Consider the following 19,132-nt stretch of genomic DNA (forward strand, 5'->3'; position numbering starts at 1 on the left):
AATCCAAACTATAGCACTATTTAATGGACAATCTCAAAATAATTTATAAGACCACCGAGAGTGGTGGCACATGCCTGTAATTCCAGCCCTCAGGAGGCTGAAGCAGGAGGAGTGATGCAAATTCAAGGTCAGCCTGGGCTACATAATGAGTTCAAGGCCAACTTGAACTGTATAATGAGACCTTGTCTCAGAAAACAAGCAAAAATAATAATTTGTAAGAATTTAAGGCTAGGTGTGGCTCAAGACAAGTCTGGGCAATTTAATGAGATCCTGTCTCAAAGTAAAAATAAACAAGGGTTAGGGATGGTACTCCTGTGGCACAGACTGTAACTGAAATCATTCCCAGTGGCATACAGTACTCACCGGCACTCTGCATGGGACTGAGTCTCACAGGCTGGGGGTCGACTTGGGAGCCCTGCTCACTCAAATCCATGTAAAAGTCCACATAGGGCCCAATGACACCTCCACAGGCTCCCAGTTCCCAGAATATTTCCGACACAAGCTCCTACTCTGGAAGAAGTTGCCCTGAGGACCCTGACAGAGCCAAGGCCCACTGCCCTCCACGTTAGGGCCTTCTTAGTCATGGGCCCAGGTGCCTCTACGTCCTCCTCATTCCACTTTCAAGACAGCTTCCCATCTGGCTTACTCTTGGGGGCCACGTTTATTCCACGCTGCCACTTTCTGACTGTGTGGCCACCCTCACAGGCCTGGATATGCCCTTCTGTGAAGTGAGGATGCCACCTACCTTAAGACCAGTATGAGGACCAATGAACTCACTCAGCCTGGTGTGTAACAGAGTACCTGTCATGCCACACACTGTGGCTTACAGCCACCTCAGAAACTCTTATGAAGGGATCCAGCCACTCAATAAGCTGCCCACCAGGTCACTGTTAACCCTGGGGAGCCTCAGCCCTCAAAGGAGCCTGGGTGACAAGGTGGCATCAACCTGACTGGCCATCACCCAGACCACAAAATGCTCTCCTCCCTGGGGACCAGAGCAGCTTCGGCCCACACATTCTGTTAGCACCCAGCCAGGGGTGTCAGAGAGCAGCCCTACTTCCCTACTCCCAGCTCTCAGCAGTGAGCCCCTTAGTCACACCACTGGCATACCAATGTCAGCAGACGATCATATGAAAGCACCACCCTAGGGGCTGGGGATTTAGCTCAGTGGCATAAGCACCTGCCTTGCAAGCAGGCGGTCGTGAGTTCAATCCCTGGTACCAATAAAAAATAGAAAGTAAAATAGAAAATAAAAAGCACCACCCAGTCTGGACCAGATTTAGGATTTCATCACTCCTGACCAGTTGCTGAGAGCACCACGGGACACTGCAGGGGCCTCAACCAGCCTGGCGCCACCTTCACTAGCCTCACCCTGGCACCCGGCCTTCTCTGAACTAGTCTGTTGACAGAACCATCTTCAGTGCCCTGCCCACAGGAAGAAGCAACACACGTGCAGTTCCACGGGATTTCCTGGCTCGGCACTCGCCACATAGCACAGAAACACAGGCAAAAGGACTGCAACCTGGCTCCACGGAGCCCTCTGCTCCTGAAAGGTCTGATAGGTGATAACTGGCAAAACCCCAGGACAGAGGTCAGGGAACTCCAGGGAGACCAGGGCACAACCTAATTAGACAAGACACCAAGGACAACCGAGCTGGTAGGTGCAAACGTGCAGGTACCCGGGTAAATCTTCCCGGGTAAGTAAAAGAAGAAGCCCAGCCTGTTGCCAGGACTCTTGGGGCGGACACAATGGCGAGCAATAACACGAGATACCTGGCTCCGCTGGAAGTGGACGGTCCAGGGGGCAGGAGCTGTGGTCCCACATGGGACAGGCTGGAGTGGAAGAGGGGCTGGTTCCCCAGGGCCGGAGGGGCCCCAGCCCAGGGGTTGGTGGTGTTGAGCCTCGGTGCAGATCTGGCCCCAGAGAGCGAAGGTTTGTTGTATGGGGCGAAGCCCTGGTGGGCCCCAAAGGCAACGGCAGTCCTGTGGGAGGCCTGGGGCGTGGGGTATGCAGGGAGGTTGGTCATGGAGTGGCGGTAGCGGCCTGACACAGGGCCAGTTCCACTGCCATGGAGGCACTGTTGGCAAGAGCAGGCGACTCCTGTGTGGCCTGGTGGAGCAATGACGGTGGTCACTGGATAAGGTGGGCCTACTTGGCGCCGCACGCTCCGGCAGAAACTGGAAGTTTTGTTGGTTTGCGTGTGGGTGGCATAGTTGACGGTGTAGTTGTACCCCAGGGGAGCCAAGTCCACAACCTGGATGCCCCTGGCCATGTGCTGCTCCAGATAATCACAGACATTGGCTTCGTAGGCCGTCCAGGAGCCATCATCGCCCAGCCACTCCCAGATGATACCCTGGCCTGGGGCCGAATGCTGGGAGAACAGGTGTCTACGCACAGCCCGCATGGTGCCTGTTTAAAAAGAGCAGCATGCATAAATGGTGAACCTGTTAGCCACCTCTCAAAAGAGAATTTTCTTTTTGTAGTACTGGTTATGGAACACAACGCCTTTGCACTAAGCTGTATCCTGAGCCTTCTCCTTTCCCCCAGGCTTTTTTGTGAGACGGTCCTGCTAAATCACTAAGTTACAGAGCTCAAACTTGCTATCCTCCTACGTAGGCCTCCCAGAGTGCTGAAATGCATCAGCGTGCTGGGCTACATTTTCCTTTTTTCCCCATGGTCCTGGGAATTGAACTGAGAGCTTCTCCATGAGCCCTTTATTTTATGAAACAGGCTCTTGGAGTTCAACTTGAGCTTGAGATCCTCCTGCCTCAGCTTTCCACAGTTCTGGGATTCCACGTGTGTGTCATCACGCCTGGCAAAAAAAAATCTTTTAAGCAACCAAACCAAGCATAATAATCACTATAGGTATCCAGTAATGCTGCTATTTGATCAAAAAGCTGACATTAGCTACTTTTACAGATTTAGGGGTAAAGAGATTCTACTCTCTAGGTAAAGAAACTGATACCCCAAAGGAGTAAGTGGTAAAGGAGGGTTCATACTCCTTAGCACAAAAGACTGCTGGAAGCTAAAGTCATATACCTTGGACTTGATGAAGCTTTCCGAAATAACACTGCTTTCTTTTTGGTGCCGGGAATAGGACCCTGGGTCTCATGCACACCAAGCAGATGCTCTACCACTGAGCTACACTCCCAGCCCTCAAAATATTCCTAATTTCCTAGCCAATATGAGGCCCTAGGTTTAATCCCTAGCACACAAACACAAACACAATTTCTTTGTGCCCAATTCTAAAAAAAATTGAAAAAGATGTTTGTGACTGCACACACCTGGAATCCCAGTATTCTAGAGGCTCAGGCAGGAGGACTGCAAGTTCAAGCCTGGCCTGGGCAACTTAGTGACTTAGCAAGACCCTGTCTAAAATAAAAAATAAAAATGCCCTGGAGTTGTAGCTCAGGGCAAAGCCCCTGGGTTCAACCTTATCAACACCCCCCAATATACATACACAGAAAACTAAAATCACCTCTAACCCAAGCATCAAGGGAAAGTACATAGCTGAAACCATAATGTAGTTCTGTCTAGGGGCCTTCTAGGCAAGTGTGTGTACCCAAGTGGCCAACACCACACTAAAAACAGTTCCCACTATTACTGCATATTTTGATATAAGCATTTCCTGTCTTAAACTTTGTAATCTGTATTCTCTTATGCCATTCTTTTGTCCTGTCCCAGTGACCCTGCCGGCTGAGCTTAGACTTCAGACTGAGCCTGTTTGTGTGAGATGCTGTATCTCTGAGGAGCACCTGCTGCTAGCCCTGTCGCCAATCCTGTTTGCCATCTTCCTCAGTGCCTGCACCCAGCACGAAGGCAGGAACCCTCGTGCACAGCTGCCCCACTGGGAGTCCCAGTGACAGCATAGAGTGGCGTGCTACTGACAGAGATCCCAGCAGGGCATCTCCACGGTCTCCACTAGCGACTTTCTGGGCCATTAATTCTTGTTGCAAGGCCTGTTCTATGTACTGGATACCTAAGAGCATTCCTGGCTTCCACGCACTAGGTCATGGGTCATCCCCCAGATATCTCCAAACATTGTCAAAAGTCTCTGAGGAATAAAACCATACAACTGAGAACCAAAAGATTAAAGGGGGAGGGACAGACCCAAGAGAAGTTGGTGGCTCCATTCTGTTAACACCAATCAAGACACATTACAGATTAAAAACACAGAAATACAAATGTTCAGAGGAACAAGGTGAGACGTAACCTCAAGGGTCACACAATTGAACATGGAGCATCAGGCCCTGTCAACCACAATGCACAACCTCCTTGCTAGGGACGCTGAAATCTTTGCGGGCTGAGGCAGGTCTTTAGGTTGGAACACGAGGAAAAGGCCGAGAGGGGCTCTGCTGTGCATTCCACAGTACCCTCTTCTACTGCAAGGTACCCTTTACCCAGTGGTCACAGCTGTTCTCACACACCTGCCTCTTGGCTGTGCATATTCCCAAGGCAGGGCAGAAGAAGCTATGCAAGTCACCCCCACAACTCAGTACCCAACGTGGCCTCAACCCAAAGCAGGAGTGACTTACCGGTATCCTGACGGAACTGGGTCCAGCTGGGGAGGTCAATGATGTACGGGGCCAGTGAGGGGTCAGCCTGGCCTAAGGGGATGCTGTGTGCCAGGCTGCCCACCCCAAAGCGCTGACCCTTCTGCTGGACAAACTGCTGCTCAATGTAGCTGCACACAGTGGCACTGTAGGGATGCCAGGTACCCAGCCCATCCTGCCATTCCCACACAGCCACTACCACCGGGCTGGGGTACACCTGAGCCAGGGAAGGACCTGGGGCCATGGCCATCTTCCCCAGGACTCCTTCCGCTTTCCCAGATGCCTTCACACCACACTCGGCCTAGGGTTCATCGCCTGATGCCTCCTGTAGACCTGCAAACAGGATGGACAGAGCAGTTACTGAGCACATTGGAGCCTCAGAGGAGGGTAAATAAAAACCTGGCCTTTCCTAATGCCTTGAGGCATTAGGCATGCCATGAACCAGATCTGTGATCCCAGCTCTTTGCCCTGGCAGCCAGGAAGGATTGCAAGGAAGTCCTCCAGCTCACCTGCCTCTGCGAGTGCTCAGGAAGATGCAGCAGGGTGATCTGCGATACCAATCATTAGCTCAGCTTCTATCTCGAGGCCAATGACTCCTCTCCAATCCAGACATTTCCTTTACCCTTTCATACTATTTGGGGGGGATTGAACTCATGACCTTGTGCTTGCCAGGCAGGTGCTGTCATTGGCTCCCCCCCCCATACTGTCTATTCTTCAGTCCTGCAAATCCTTGTGTGGGTAAGGTCACAATGACCCTTATTCCCACACAAGCAGTCTACAGTTCCCAGCACCAGTTTGTTTGTGAGCTGCATATTAACACTCGCGCAGATGAGGAAACACTGTGTGTGAGGAGGGACCAGGGTCCCTCTGGGACCTGAAGCGGCACTAGCAGAGATGGGACTCTAATTACAGGTTCTGTTCCTCCACAAGTCCAGGCTATCCCAGCAGTATCACTGACCACAAAGGAGGCCTAGCACTGACATTAGATGCATTCCAAAGCTAGGTGTACTGAATACACATGTAATTTCAGAACTCAGGAGGCTGAGTCAGGAAGATGGCGAGTTTGAGGTCAGCCTGGGCAATTTATCAAGATCCCCTCTGCTGGTCATGGTGGCACATGCCTGTAATCCCAGCACTGGGGAAGCCGAGGCAGAGGATCACTGGAATTTTGTGGCCAGCTGGACTACACAGTGAGACTGTCTCAAAAACAGAAGATGCCTCTCCAGGCATCCTCACACTCCACTCTTTTCCTTCTTGAGCACTGCGTTTTCTTTTTGCCCTAAGTAAACATTAAACTTCCAAATTCGCTGACTGTCCTGTCCAGTTCTTTGAACAGGACAGCAACAACCTGAAAAGGACCTCTGATCGCTCCAATCCTCAGAAACAAGAAAGAACACAAATCCTGTGATGGCCTATCTCCAATGGTACCACATCCCTCTTCCTCTGGTACCCAGTGAGTCCCAGGTACTTTCCAAGTAATTTCTCACCTTGCCCTGGCCACTGAGCCTTCACCCCCTTCACACCAGCCCTACGAAGGGTCCCACTGCTTTGTCACTCCACTAGAGGCCACTCACCCTAGGCCACCCACTGCAATCACCGGATTCAGTCCCCACTGGACCAGCGACTCCCTGAAGGCACAGCTGGGGCTGACTCCGAGCTGGGGCTTCAGCTCCACAAATGCCCAGAATCTGAGGGAGTGGATAGGTGAGGGAGCAAGGGCCTTGGGGTCAGAGCCCAGCCAAGCCTGACAGTGAGCCGAGCAGCATGGCCACATGTCAGGGAACCTGCTCTTGGCACCAGCCTCAGTCACCTCGAAGCTGCAGTTCCAAACCCTAATTCATCTCAGTGCCTAATGTGGGTGCAATTTAATAACTGACTGTGGAAAAAAGCTGAAATCTGGAGGCAGGTGGAATACCTGACAATACAGGAATTCTATAGGGTTTCTTGCTTTTGTTTTGCTAGGGCTGGACCCCCTCTACCTTATATATGCTATGTGCACACTCTACTACTGAGTTCTACCTTCAGTTCCAAAATACGAGCTTTTCCTCTTGTTTTGTGGAGACAAAGTCTGAGTGTACCCAGGCTGGCATTAAACTCCTAATCCTTCTGCCTTAGCCCATGAGTGGTTCAATATGCCTTTTGTTTCTTTGTTTCCATGATACTGGAATCTGAACCACAGCCTTTATCCCAGGTTTTTCTTTTTCTGTTTTTTTTTGAGTAGGGTCTCACTATGCAATTCAGACTGACCTTGAACTCATTATGGAGGCCAAGCTGGTTCTGACCTCCCAGTGATCTTCCTGCCTCAGCCTCCTGAGCACCGGAATTACAAGCCTGCACCACCACGCCAAGTCTTTTTTTTTTTCTTTTTTTAAGACTAGATTGCTAAATTGCCCAGTGTGAGCTCAAATTTATAATCAACCTGCCTCAGCTTCCCACAGTGCTGGGCTCAGAGGTATGGATTACCATGCTTGGCCATAATATGGGAATCTGTCAATAAATTAAGGAATATCCAATGACAGAATACAAATGTATTTTTTCAATGTTTAGAAAACCTTATGAGGGCCAGGCATTAGCTCAGCAGCTTAAGTAAGTGTGAGGTCTTAAGTTTGATCCGTGGTTTAAAAAAAAAAAAGCTTATGATATTGGGCATGGTAGTGTACACCGTAACTGCAGCACTCTGGAAGGCTAGGGCAGGACGATTCCAAGTTTGAGCTTAACCTGCATCATAGGAAGCCCTGTCTCAACAACAAAATCAGCTGAGACCCTTTTCCTGATGTGACAATATGCCATCCACCACATGTGAAGCAGAGGTGGTGGCAAGAGGCCCCTTCTTTTCTTTTTTTGGTCTTTTTCATTTTTACCAGGGATCCAGGGATCAAACTCACAACTGCCTGCTTGCAACGCAGGTGCTTATGCCGCTGAGCTAAATCCCCAGCCCCCGAGGCTCCTTCTTTTCAAGAGGTCTTTGAGGCTCTTTTGCAGGACAGAAGGATTCAGGGCCAAGGACATTGCTCCAGAGGGCAGCACTTGTCTGGCATACAGGAGGCCCTGCACTCCATCCCTAGCACCAAAAGGGAAAGGGAAAAAACGGGTTCTGATGAGCGTGGAGCGGAAACCAGCTCCACCAAGTGACTTCCAGAACTGCTTCCAGCTCTGATTCCACTGACTTGGGATGGATTTTCCAAACTCTACCTACTGGCTGACCTACCTACTGACCTACCCTCTTTTCTTTCTTTCTTTTTTTTTCTTTTTTTTGTACAGGGGATTGAACTCACGACCTTGTGCTCGCAAGGCAGGCACTTATGCGGCTGAACTAAATCCCCAGCCCTGAGCCCTCTTTTCTAAGCTGTCTCTCCTTTGGTCCTTTCCAAAAATCTGGCCCTGAAACCACACAGCCCAGCAGCTGACACTGTGAGCCTTGGCTATGAGAAGAACACAACCTTCAGACCTACAATGCCTGTGGGCCCCCAGCAGGAAGCTTCTTCAAAGCCCTGCAAAACTTGATTCTCATGTATGAATTTGGGAAAAAAAAAAAAACCTCAAAAATGTTCTACTGTAGTAGACATTTGAAATTCTGATTATAAAATATTGTCAGCCAGGCATAATGGTGCACACTCTAACCCCAGCACTCTGGGCTCTGGGAGGCAGTGGTGATGAGGATCACTAGCTCAAGCCTGGCTTGGGCAACTTGGAAAGCCTGGCTCAAAATGAAATTTTAAAAATGGACTGGGAATGTAGCTTAGTGGGAGAAATCCTGGGTTCAATTCCTAGGACCACCAAAAAAAAAAAAAACAACCTCAAACACAATAGAAGATTTTTTTGTATAGCAAAGGTCATTTCAGTCCTCAACGCTGGCAACAGCTGATCCAGGCTTCACACTGCCGAGAAGGGCAAAACCTTTCTGCAGGCTAGGGATGTGACTCAGTGCCTAACACACACCAGGCCCTGGAGTGCATCCCCAGGGCCACAAATAAATAAATAAATAACAGTTAGCTTAAGGAGGTTACAGAAATATTCACAACAGCACTATCAGAACATAAATAACCACAGAGAAAATCCAGTAAAATCCAGCAGTGGTGGTGCACACCTGTCACCCCAGTGCTTAGGAAGGGTGTCAAGGCCACTGTGAGCTACACAGCGAGTTCAAGGCCAGCCTGAACTTCATAGTGAGACCCTGTTTCAAAAAAGAAAGAAAGATGAAAGAAATGAAAAGAAAAGAAAAAAAGAAAACTCAATAGAAAAATGTAATGAAACACTATATTAACTGCTGTCTTTGAGAACCAGGGATGTAGCTCAGCAGTATAACCACCTGGCCCAGCAAGCACAAGGTCCTGAGTTTGATTCCTAGTACCAAAAAATTTTCAAAAACCTGTTTTTGAGTGGGAAAACCATAGAAGACCTTTTGTTTAACTTTTTTCACCTTATATTTGAACTTTTTTGATTTTTTTTTTGTGTGCTGGAAAGCGCACCCAGGGCCTCATATATACTAAATACAAGCTCTAATGGTGAACTATAGCCCAGCTTTTCACATTTTTTAAAGTCAGAAAGCATTAATTTCTGTTATGGAAGGACAAGTGTCTTTAAATTGCCAAACACTTTTAAAAGGTCATAACTAAGGGCTGGAGATGTAACTCAGTGCCAAAGCACTTGTTTAGCATGTTTGAGGCCCTGTGTTCAATCTTCTGCAGCTTAAAAAAAAAATCATTAGCCGGACATGGTGGGATATGCCAGTAATCTAAACTAGTGGGGAAGCTGGAAAGTTCGAGCCCAGCCCGAGCAATTTAGCATAACTCTGTCTCAAAGTAAGAAATAAAAAAATTTTAAAAAGGGTTAGGGATGGAGCTTAGTGCAAGACCCTGGGTCCAATCCCCTCTGTCACAAACAAAAATAATCACCATCCAACCAAATCAGTACCACTACCAGCATTACTTTAAATAGTTGCTACTATCCCAGCAGATTTCAGTAACAGTACGCCCTGTCAACTTACCACGGCACCTCCTCCTCACCAAGAGGCACGACTCCCATTCCGGAGTTCTAGGAAAACGTGAAAAACAAACACCCAGGTGCCTAAGGATGACACCTGGCCAGGTTTACCCAGTTCTGAAGTGAGCTAATGTGACAGGTCTTTGGTCCTTTTCTAATTTCTTTCTTTGGTGGTCCTGGAGATCACACCTAGGGCCTTGGCATGCTAGACAAGCGCCCTCCCACTGTGTGACAGCCCCAGGCTGGGGCTCTGGTCTTGAGAAGAGATAGCTCAAGCCAGTGCCATCCAGACCTAAGCTTCTGACAGACAGGGAACCGAGCCCTGCCCTGTGTGCCTGCTGCCCCTAGGTGGCTGGGAGGGAAGTGCTGATTCCTCTCTGCCTCACTTGATTGATCAAGCTTTCTAGAACCAAGGGGACCAGCAAGCCCCAGTTCTCTCCTCTGGAACCAAGGACCTTTAGCTCTGATTCACAGACAGCACTCCAATCCCTTGCTGGGAGGAAGTGGGTGAAGCCGGGGTTCTCAGGCCTAACTGAGGATGTATGCAGCGGGGACCTAGCAGCAGTAACAGTAATGGCCACATGCCAAGGGCTTCCCAAGTGCCAGGCTTCTAAGAGTGCCTGCTGGAGCCTCACAATGGGTGGCAGAGGTACCTTCACTTTTTTTTTTTTTTTTTTTTTTTTTGTCTTTTTCAGTACCAGGGATTGAACTCCCGACTGCCTGCTTGCAAGAAGGCAGGCACTTATGCCGCTGAGCTAAATCCCCAGCCACGGTACCTCCACTTTTACAGAGGACAATGAGGCAAGAGAAAGCAGCAACCTGGGCCAGGGATAGAGTGTAGGCATAATCAACTGCCTGACAAACGCAAAGTCCTGAGTTCGATTCCCAGTACAGCAACCTGCCAGGGAACACACAGAGACTAAGCAAATCTGCGTGTTTCCAGGTTCCTTCCCTACCAAGACAGGGCTCATGGGTGCTGGACAAGTTGGCCAGCAGATGAGGGTTTGTTCTGCAGTTCCAGGGATGGAGCCCAAGGCCTGGAGCACCCCAGGCAAGCACTCCTCAGCTCTGCAGATGTGCTTTTGTTTGGCCTACATAGTTTGTTTTTTAATTGAGCCAGAATTTAAAAGTTGGGATATTAACTACTAAACAAACAAAAAAAAAAATCTAGATCTCCAGTTTCTCCAGAAAACCAAAGGCAACATTCATAGGCTGACCTAGTCTCACTACCCGCCCAGCAACCAATGGCTGCCCCATGGGGTGGCTGGGACTCATTCTCTAGGTTATCCCAGGTCTCACCTCTGCCTACTGGGTGGGGCAGACTTTTCCAGTAAAGGACCAAAAAGCAAGTACATCAATCTAATGCAATTACTCAACTCTACCACTGCATGGCAAAAATATGTAAACTAACTGAAGTGGCTGTGTTCCAATAAACCTTTGTGAATAGAAACAAGTGTGGGTGGAATGCGGCCCATGGGCCATAGCTCATAGGCTCTATGCTGGCTCTGACATCTAACACCGAGCTCCCACTGGCCTGCCCTTGTGCAATCCTCCTGAGCCTGCGTCCATCAGTGAGCACAAGCTTCTGACTACCCCAGCCAGGATACACTCTAGCCTACACAGACAGGCTGGTTTTTATCCAACCCCTGAGGGAGAAACCCCAGTGAACTGCACAAAGCAGGCCAATAGGGCTGCCCAGAGCCACACCATGCGTTGGTAACTCTCTCTGCACCAGGGTCTCAGGCCCTGATCTACCTTTCTGCCCGTTCTCTACTGCCCCTGCGCCAGCAATAAGACCCTACACAGATCGCCCGCCTCTCTCTCCACCAAGGCCTGCCTCATGCCTCGAACCCTCAGCTGGCATCTGGACCTCCTGGTGGTACAAGACTTGGCCCAAAGCTTTCAGGCCCTTCACATCCCACTAAGAATGTTCATCCCAGAGGACACTTTCTCATCTCTTAATTCCCAGCTTGCGACTGGCCCTGTGTATTGATCCTATATTCATTCATTCCTGCCCTGCAGGGAGAAGTTGACACTTCTACCTATCAAAATTCATGTGACATCTGTGTGCAAAATACTACCTGTCTCCTTCCCCATTATGCACGTTCCTTAAAGGCAAGGAACTAGGTTCAGGAATCACCATTCAAATGAGACACAGAACACTGGATATAAGCTTTAAAATGAAGAATGACTAGACGTGGTGGTACAATATTATAATCTCAGCACTCAGGAGGCTGAGGCAGGAGGATCTCCAAGAGTTCAAGCTTGCACTACATAAGAGGTCAAGGCCAGTCTCCACTACACAGTAACATAGTGAGATGCTGACTCAAAAAAATATAAATAAATAAATGGCCAGGCATGGTGGCACATGCCTGTAATCACAGCACTTGGGAGGTGGAGGCAGGGGGATCACCATGAGTTCAAGGCCAGCATGGGCCACATTGTGAATTCAACCAAACTATATAGTGGGACTCTGCCTCAACCCCCCTACCCAATAAAAAACCCAAAGAAGTCTGCCAACAGCAAATGTTAATGAGAATGTGGGCCAGGCACATGGAAAACACACCACTGTCACTAAAGCAGAAACTGCTACAACCACTACACCAAACAGCACAGCTGTACCTATGAAAACCACACACTTGTTTACCGAGGACCCACGAAAATATTCCTCCCTATATTTGACAAGAGACCCACATGGAAATGTTCAGGACAGGATGTTTAAAGCTACAAAAGTCCAGAAGTGACAGCTGGGTGTAGTGGCACATGCCTACAATCTTAGCACTTGGGAGGCTAAGGCAGGAGGAGGATCTTCGTGACTTGAGTCACAGCTACATAAGCAAGTTCAAGGCCAGTTCAAGGCCAGTCTGCACAAAAACAAACAAAAACAAGCTGAGAACTTATAAGTGGCATAAGCACCTGCCTGGCAAGGATAAGGTTATGAGTTGGATCCCCAGTACCAAAAAAAAAAAAAAAAAAAAACCACCAACTAAACAATAACAAATATCAGAAATAACTAATGGCCCACCAGGGATGATCAAATGGTGTTCCCACCATGGACTATTATTAAGTGGCAGAAACAAATGAACTGGATAACATGACATAATATGGGTAAATCTGAGCAATCATTTTTTAAATTTTCCCTATAAATACCAGGATGTATACATACAACTATGTAAAAATGAAAGCAAAGAGAGGCTGGGGATGTAGCTCAGTGCCGTAAGCACCCGCCTGGCAAGGGCAAAGTCTTAAATTCAATCCCTGGTCAAAAAAAAAGAAAGAAAGAAAGCAAAGGGGAAAGTGGTTATCAGAAAAGAAAGTAAGTTCAAAGGAAGTGAATAGGTGTGCAATTTTGGACCAAACTTATTTTCCTTCCAATTTTCCATCTCCCCTTGGATTTCCTCGATCTTCCCTGCCTCAGGCAACCAGTAAAAAATCCAGAGATTCCTGCTCCTCCTCAACCTTTGTGCCCACAGCCCTATAGCTGCCAGGGCCTGCTCTCTCCTCTCATCAGCATCACAAGCCTCTCCTCAGAACACCTGTGTGGGACCGCTAGGCCCTGCATGAGTAAGTACTCTTTCCCAGATGGCTCCAACTCCCAGTCCTTCTCAGACACAGGTGCAAGACTGCGCTTCCTCAGGTACAAGGCTAGGTAAGTGCTCTACCAATGAGCTAGAGCCTCAGCCTGCGCCCAGGCCCAATTTAAACATGCCCCAATGGGCCCAAAAGAAAAAAAATTCCTCTAAACTCCCAGAGCACTCTGCCTATCCTTCATAATTTTGTCTCTAGTTTTTTCTTTTTGGTGGTACTGAGAATTGAACCCAGGACCTTGTATATGCTAGATGACCATAAGGGCTACTATTGAGCTCTACCCCCAGCTTATTTTAAATTATTTTGAGGTTGGATCTTGCTAAATTGCTCAGGCTGGCCTCAAATTCCCCATCCTCCTGGATGGGAAGCAGCTGAATTCCAGGCATTTGCCACGGTGACCAGTTATTCTTCTCTTCAACTAGGTTATGAACAATTGAGGACAAAAGCGCTCACCAATCCCTCTTCTAGGCAAGTTGGCATGGCACAGACATCAGAGAGAATAGGCCAACCTAATCCTTTACACCTTCCAGCAAGCTCCTTTAAGATGCCCTGCATGAGGGCTGGGGATTTAGCTCAGTGGCTTAAGCGCCTGCCTGGCAAGAGTGAGGTCATGAGTTCGATCCCCAGCACCAAAAAAAAAAAAGTGAGACTTCCTTCTTGGGGCTGGGGATTTAGCTCAGCAGCATAAGCGCCTGCCTTGCAAGCAGGCAGTCGTGAGTTTGATCTCCGGTACCGGTACCGATAAAAAGGAAAAAGACAAAAAAAAAAAAAAAAAAAAAAAAATGCCCTGCATGAAATTCTGCTAAATCCTCCTGCTCCCCAGAGACTTGATAACTGTTTTGGGTTGCTGTACCAGAATACCTGGTGCTAGATAAGTTATAAAGCAAAGAGTCTTATTTGACTAATGATTCTGATGGCTAGAGGGTTCAAAGAACATGGCATCCACCAGCCCTGAGGTGTCACCACATGGCAGCAAAGTGGCCCTTTATATCAACCAGCTCTCTGGAGAACTAGTTTATTCCTAGGAGACCCAACCCACTGCACAGACCAGCATCAACTTCATCAGAGTGGAGGCTCCACTGCTCCTCCCTCTCTTTCCAATACAGTACTAGGGACTGAACCCCCAGGGAGTATGGAGCTATTCACTTAGCCCTTTTTTTTTTTTTCAGTCTCCCTAAATTGCCTGTGCTGGCCTCAAACTTGCAATCTCTCTGCCTCAGCCTCCTGAGTAACTAGGATTCCAAATATGCACTGCTGAACCTAACCTATTAAAGGTTCTACACCTCACCACCATCACCACACTGGGGACCAAGCTTCTAACACATAAGTCTTATGGGAGACGAGCCACAGCACTGGACACAACCCCCAATCCCTCTACTCTGTCCTCTGCCCACCCACCTTTCCAGGCTCCTCTACTTCACACCCTCTCCTGCTGCCCTAGGCATAAAAAGCTACTTACAGCGATCCAGCCCTGTCCCAGTAGCTTCATGACTTTGCATATGTTCCTCTGCCAAGTTTCCTCCCAAATTTCTGTCTTTTTTCCCCAGCAGTACTAGGCCTCAAACTCACAGTGATGCTCCTGCCTCAGCCTCCCCAAGTGCTAGGATTACAGATATGTGCTACCACACCAGCCCTTCCCAGCCCTGCTTCCTACCCTCTCCTAGAGGAGAGACCCTGCCCTGATTGCCCCTGCTCAGCACACATCGAACTGGCAACACCTTGTCACTGCCTGTTGGTGCATCTGACTTTCCACCAAAGTTCCCAGGAAATGGAGAGTTTGTCTGGCACCCAGTAGGTATCTACACAGCCAAAGAAAGGGGATTTCCAGTACAAATGCAGAAATCATGACTTGTGTCCTCCATCCCATAAAGCTTGAATTAAAGGCAGAAGCATCCTCTAAGACTGGTTAAACAGGAGAAGCTGCTGGCCAGAAGCCACTAGAATTTATTTGCCACAGCTGGCAATCAACAATCAATTCCCACGGCTCACTTTCATCCTGGAGACCTTGGATGCCACCCTCCCAAGAGCCTGCCTTGCCTACTGAAAGCCAAATTGGGAAGGCAGCAAGGTGAATTCCCTGCGGCTCTCACCTTGTCTCTCTGGAGACCTGGCCACATACCGTCCCTTCCGATGCAGACGCCAGATTCTTAGGAGGAATAATTTGTTTAAGTCCCCATCTTGATACGAGACGCAAACAACAAAAACCCGGCAAATCTGAAGGGCTTGCTGAGTCAGCAACACAGATCCCGAGGCACCTTTGCCAACAAGATGATGATCAGGTTTTAAATTGAGAAACAGCAAGCAGTTGAGTGAAAACGAGTGCACAGATGTTGGATTCGTGTGCTGTGGCTAGGGAGTGGAAATCACCAGATTTATTTTCCAACAGCCTGGGCAGAGCAGAAGGTATGATACTCTTTCTCAGCCCACTCAACAATCAAGGGGATGCGTTAAACAATCGGAGCCCTTTCCCAAAAAGGCCTAAAAGGACTTCAGAGGCCAGTCTGGCGCGTAGGCAACCTGGAAATCAACACACCAGAGACGGCAAAAATTTGGCCAAGGTCACACAGCACATGAACAAAAGGCCTAGTTCCCTACACCTTAAGTCAGCCCTAATTTTGGCTACCAGGAAATCTACTTTCTAAAATTCTAGAGGCGCTAGGATAACATTCATTCAGAAGTATTTTGAGTTTCTTAAAAGTCCAGAGTTCTGTGCACATCCTATTTCCAACGCTGGTGGCACTTAGGGAAGTGAAGCCAGCATTGGAAGACAGCAGCTGGTTCAGAAAGGCAGAATAAAAGGAAGTTTCCTAAATCCTTTTCAGCACTACGCACCCCTCCAAGTGACCCAGGACCCCAGAAGATAGGAGCTTCCGGGAAAGTGGACCCCGTTTGAAAGAAGCAGAGTTGGGAGGCAAACTCTTCCAAAGTACAGCCCCCGGCTTGGTAAGTGCTTCACCTGGACGCAGATGCGAGCAGAGCCCACACCCTCGCAAGGGAGCGCGCGGTGACAATATCCCTGACGCCCCACGTCCTGTGGGACCCAAACTCCCAGAGGTCCCCCTCCCCGAGCTCCCGCTCTCACCGAACCCTGCCCTGCGCGCAGCGCTGGAGTTCTCCGCGCCGACTCGCACCCTCAGGACCTCAGGCCAGTCCTCCCCGTCCCCAGGGGCTGCCCTCCCGCCCGGCCCAGCCCTCCCTCCCTCCTCCTCCCCCTTCCGGTCCCAGCTCGGTTCGGAGTCCCCTCGCCACCCCTTGCCTGAAGACGCTAGCCTTGGAGGCGAACAGGTGGCTTGGCCCCTCTCACCAAGACTGAGGAGGCCGCGGAGACAGGCTGAGGGCACCGTCGCGCTCAAGCAGCAGCTCTGGGCCAGGCAGAGTACAGCTCGAGCTGCGACTCCGACTCCAAGCGAGAGGCAGCCGGACTGAAACTCGGTCGGCGTCGCAGCTTCCGAGCGCTATGATGCGCATGCCCTGGCCGCAGGGTCTTCTGGGAAATGTAGTTCTGGTGGAGGGGGCGGTGCAGGGGCAGGGCAAGGCTGATCACAAGGCACACCTGTTCAATTGTACCAGGGATGGTGGAACAACTAACTATACGGTGAGTTACTATGGTTTTAAATTTTTCTTACAGCAAAAGAAACTGCCATGACTCCACCTCAAAATACTCCTTTCTCTTCAAATATATTCCATTGTTCTTGCCATTTTCTCTTTCTTTCAGTTTTGTTTGCTTTTGTTTTTTAGGCAGGATCTTGCCATGTAGTTCAGGCTGGCCTCAAACTCGCAGTGATCCTCCTGCCTCAGCCTCCAGAGTGCTGGAATTACAGGCGTTTGCCACCATGCTCTCGTCACTTTCTGAAGCTGTTCTGGAAACCCACTTTTGTGACTGACATTACCAGATGTGATCAAAACAGTAATGCTACTTGCTCAGGGCCATCCAATTTGGAAAGGCAAACTCCTAAAAACATCACAGTATGTTCTTATCCACCCTGTTCACAGCTGGCACTATGACTTCTGGCTCTTCCTCAAAGTCAAAATGACCATGAAAAGAAAATATATTTTTAATCAGTTCAGGACATAGAGACAGCTAGGACCGTGCAATTAAACATAAGAAAGAGGACTTCCAAAGAGGCAAGAACGATAGGGGGAGTGTGTTCAGTGAGGAGCAGTATTTTGATGGCAGTTAGTAGCACTGTCTTTACTATAATAAAATTTTCTAAATTTAAACATTCGCTGTATTTTTAGGTCATAACTCATTAGTCTTCTTTAGTGTATTTGCTCCTTAATGTCTTAATTAGTAGCTCATTTTGTTTTTAATTTTATTACATAAAAACATTTTTAGGGCTGGGGATTTAGCTCAGTGGCTTAAATGCCTGCCTGGCAAGCACAAGGTTGTGAGTTCGATCCCTGGTATCAATAAATAAATAAATAAATTTGGAACTAGGGATGGTAGAATATGTGTATAATTCCAGCAGTCAGGAGAGTGAGGTAGGATGAGTACTAGTTTTTGTTTTTGATTTTTTTTTTTTTTTATTTGTACTGGGGATTGAACTCATGACCTCACGCTTGCCAGGCAGGTGCTTATGCTGCTGAGCTAAATCCCTGTCCTGATGAGTACTATTTTGAGCCTGGTGTGGCTTATATAGCAGGTTCAAGGCCAGCCTGAACTGCATTATGAGATCTTATGTCAAGCAAGCCAAAAAAAAAAAAAAAGTGTGGGAAGAGAATCTGTGATAAACACAGACAAAAAGGTTTACCTAATGTGGCAGAGCAGGCCAGGAAGAAATAACCAAGGAGACAAGTTGGGTTTTGTACCAGATAGCAGAGTTTGCCAGGTGAAGTACAGGGAACATTCTGCATGGTCAGGAGAGAGGGCACATGAGGAGAGAGAAATGGGTTAGGGTGTGGTGGGTTATGAGTATGAGAAAGCTGAGCAAGGTCAGGGTGGATTTTGGTGCCATGTAGGGAATATGGGCATTGGGAGCCAAGGGAGCTATGTAAGCGGGGAGTGACAGTCAGCACTAAATTTTAGAATGGTTAGGCTTAAAGGAAAGGGGAAAGAAGGAAGGAGACCAAGTAGCACACAGCAGTAATCCCAACCCTTTGGGAAGTTGAGGCAGGGGGATTGAAACTTTGAGCCTGAAATGTAGCTCAGTGCAGTCCCTGGTTCAATCCTCAGGACCAGGAAAAAAAAAAAAGGAAGAGGAGTCAGCCAGAGAATGGCAGATCAGGAGGTACTTGGGATGCTGAGACAGGAGGATGGCAAGTTGGAGCCAAGCCTGGGCAATTTAGCAATTTGGTGAAACCCTATCTCAAAATAAAAGAATAAAAAGGGCTGCAAATTGTCTTTGGCTGTATGCATCTGGGTCTGTGTGCTTGTGTGCATGCTTGCATGTGTGTGTGTGTGTTTAAGAGTACTGGCAATCTGTGACATCCAAGGATCGAAAGTGATTTTTACTTCCTTTGTACTTTTCCTGTATCACTTGAGCATGCCCCCCCTTCAATGAATGGGTTCCATTTTTAGAATCTAAAAAGACAGACTATTTTTATTTGGGTGAGATAAAGAGTTCTGGTGTGAAAAGAAGCAAAATAGGGCAGCAGTGAGGGCAAACTGGGCACATGTGCTTTTACTTTTTTGGACGGGAGACTGCTCACTGGACTGTGTTCTAACACTGCGGCCCACACCCCTGGGAACCTGGGAGGGAAGGAAATGGGATCAGCCCATTGCAAAGTGAACTTCAATACACACGGGCAGGCGAGGATGGAGAGGACTGACCCGCTCTGCAGGAGGATGCAGGTTAAATAACCCTGAAACTAACTCCAGAGAGCGCTCACAAAGAATGAGGAAGACGCCCCACCCTTGGATCCATTAGGACAGGTGGTCAAAATCTATTGTTAGGTTAAAAAAAAGAGTTTTCAGAACAAAGGGTAGAGTACAATGCAATCTATTTGAATGTGTGTCCCTCCCCAACCCGCAATGGGGGACTGAACCCAGGGCCTGGAACTGAGCTGC

The 19,132-nt window shown here is 48.5% G+C and overlaps 1 protein-coding gene and 1 long non-coding RNA gene across 5 annotated transcripts in view; one reads left to right on the forward strand and one right to left on the reverse strand.

The window, feature by feature from the left end:
• The window catches only part of Dtx2 (deltex E3 ubiquitin ligase 2), a 32,880-nt gene extending 16,303 nt beyond the window's left edge, over window positions 1-16,577 (reverse strand). The window contains exons 1-3 of one of the 4 annotated variants that reach the window (XM_003470116.5): window positions 16,430-16,577; window positions 4,537-4,887; window positions 1,774-2,410 (exon numbers count right to left, since the gene is read on the reverse strand). In XM_003470116.5, the coding sequence (XP_003470164.1) occupies window positions 1,774-2,410; window positions 4,537-4,804 (905 nt within the window). In that variant the 5' untranslated portion in view covers window positions 4,805-4,887; window positions 16,430-16,577. Of the gene's footprint in view, window positions 1-1,773; window positions 2,411-4,536; window positions 4,888-15,215; window positions 15,237-16,381 lie in introns of those variants that run through there. The other 3 variants (XM_013152694.3, XM_063234278.1, XM_063234279.1) reach the window with 3 other exon arrangements.
• Window positions 16,578-16,600: 23 nt separating this feature from the next.
• LOC134472512 (uncharacterized) lies at window positions 16,601-17,346 on the forward strand. The gene is made up of 2 exons (XR_010042362.1): window positions 16,601-16,720; window positions 16,864-17,346. It is a non-coding gene; the product is annotated as an uncharacterized LOC134472512 (long non-coding RNA).
• Window positions 17,347-19,132: the final 1,786 nt, after the last annotated feature.

Source organism: Cavia porcellus, unplaced genomic scaffold (genome assembly GCF_034190915.1).
Source record: "Cavia porcellus strain 051 isolate PalLab524CR breed Dunkin Hartley unplaced genomic scaffold, mCavPor4.1 scaffold_23, whole genome shotgun sequence".
In the NCBI taxonomy this organism is placed as follows: Eukaryota; Metazoa; Chordata; class Mammalia; order Rodentia; family Caviidae; genus Cavia; species Cavia porcellus.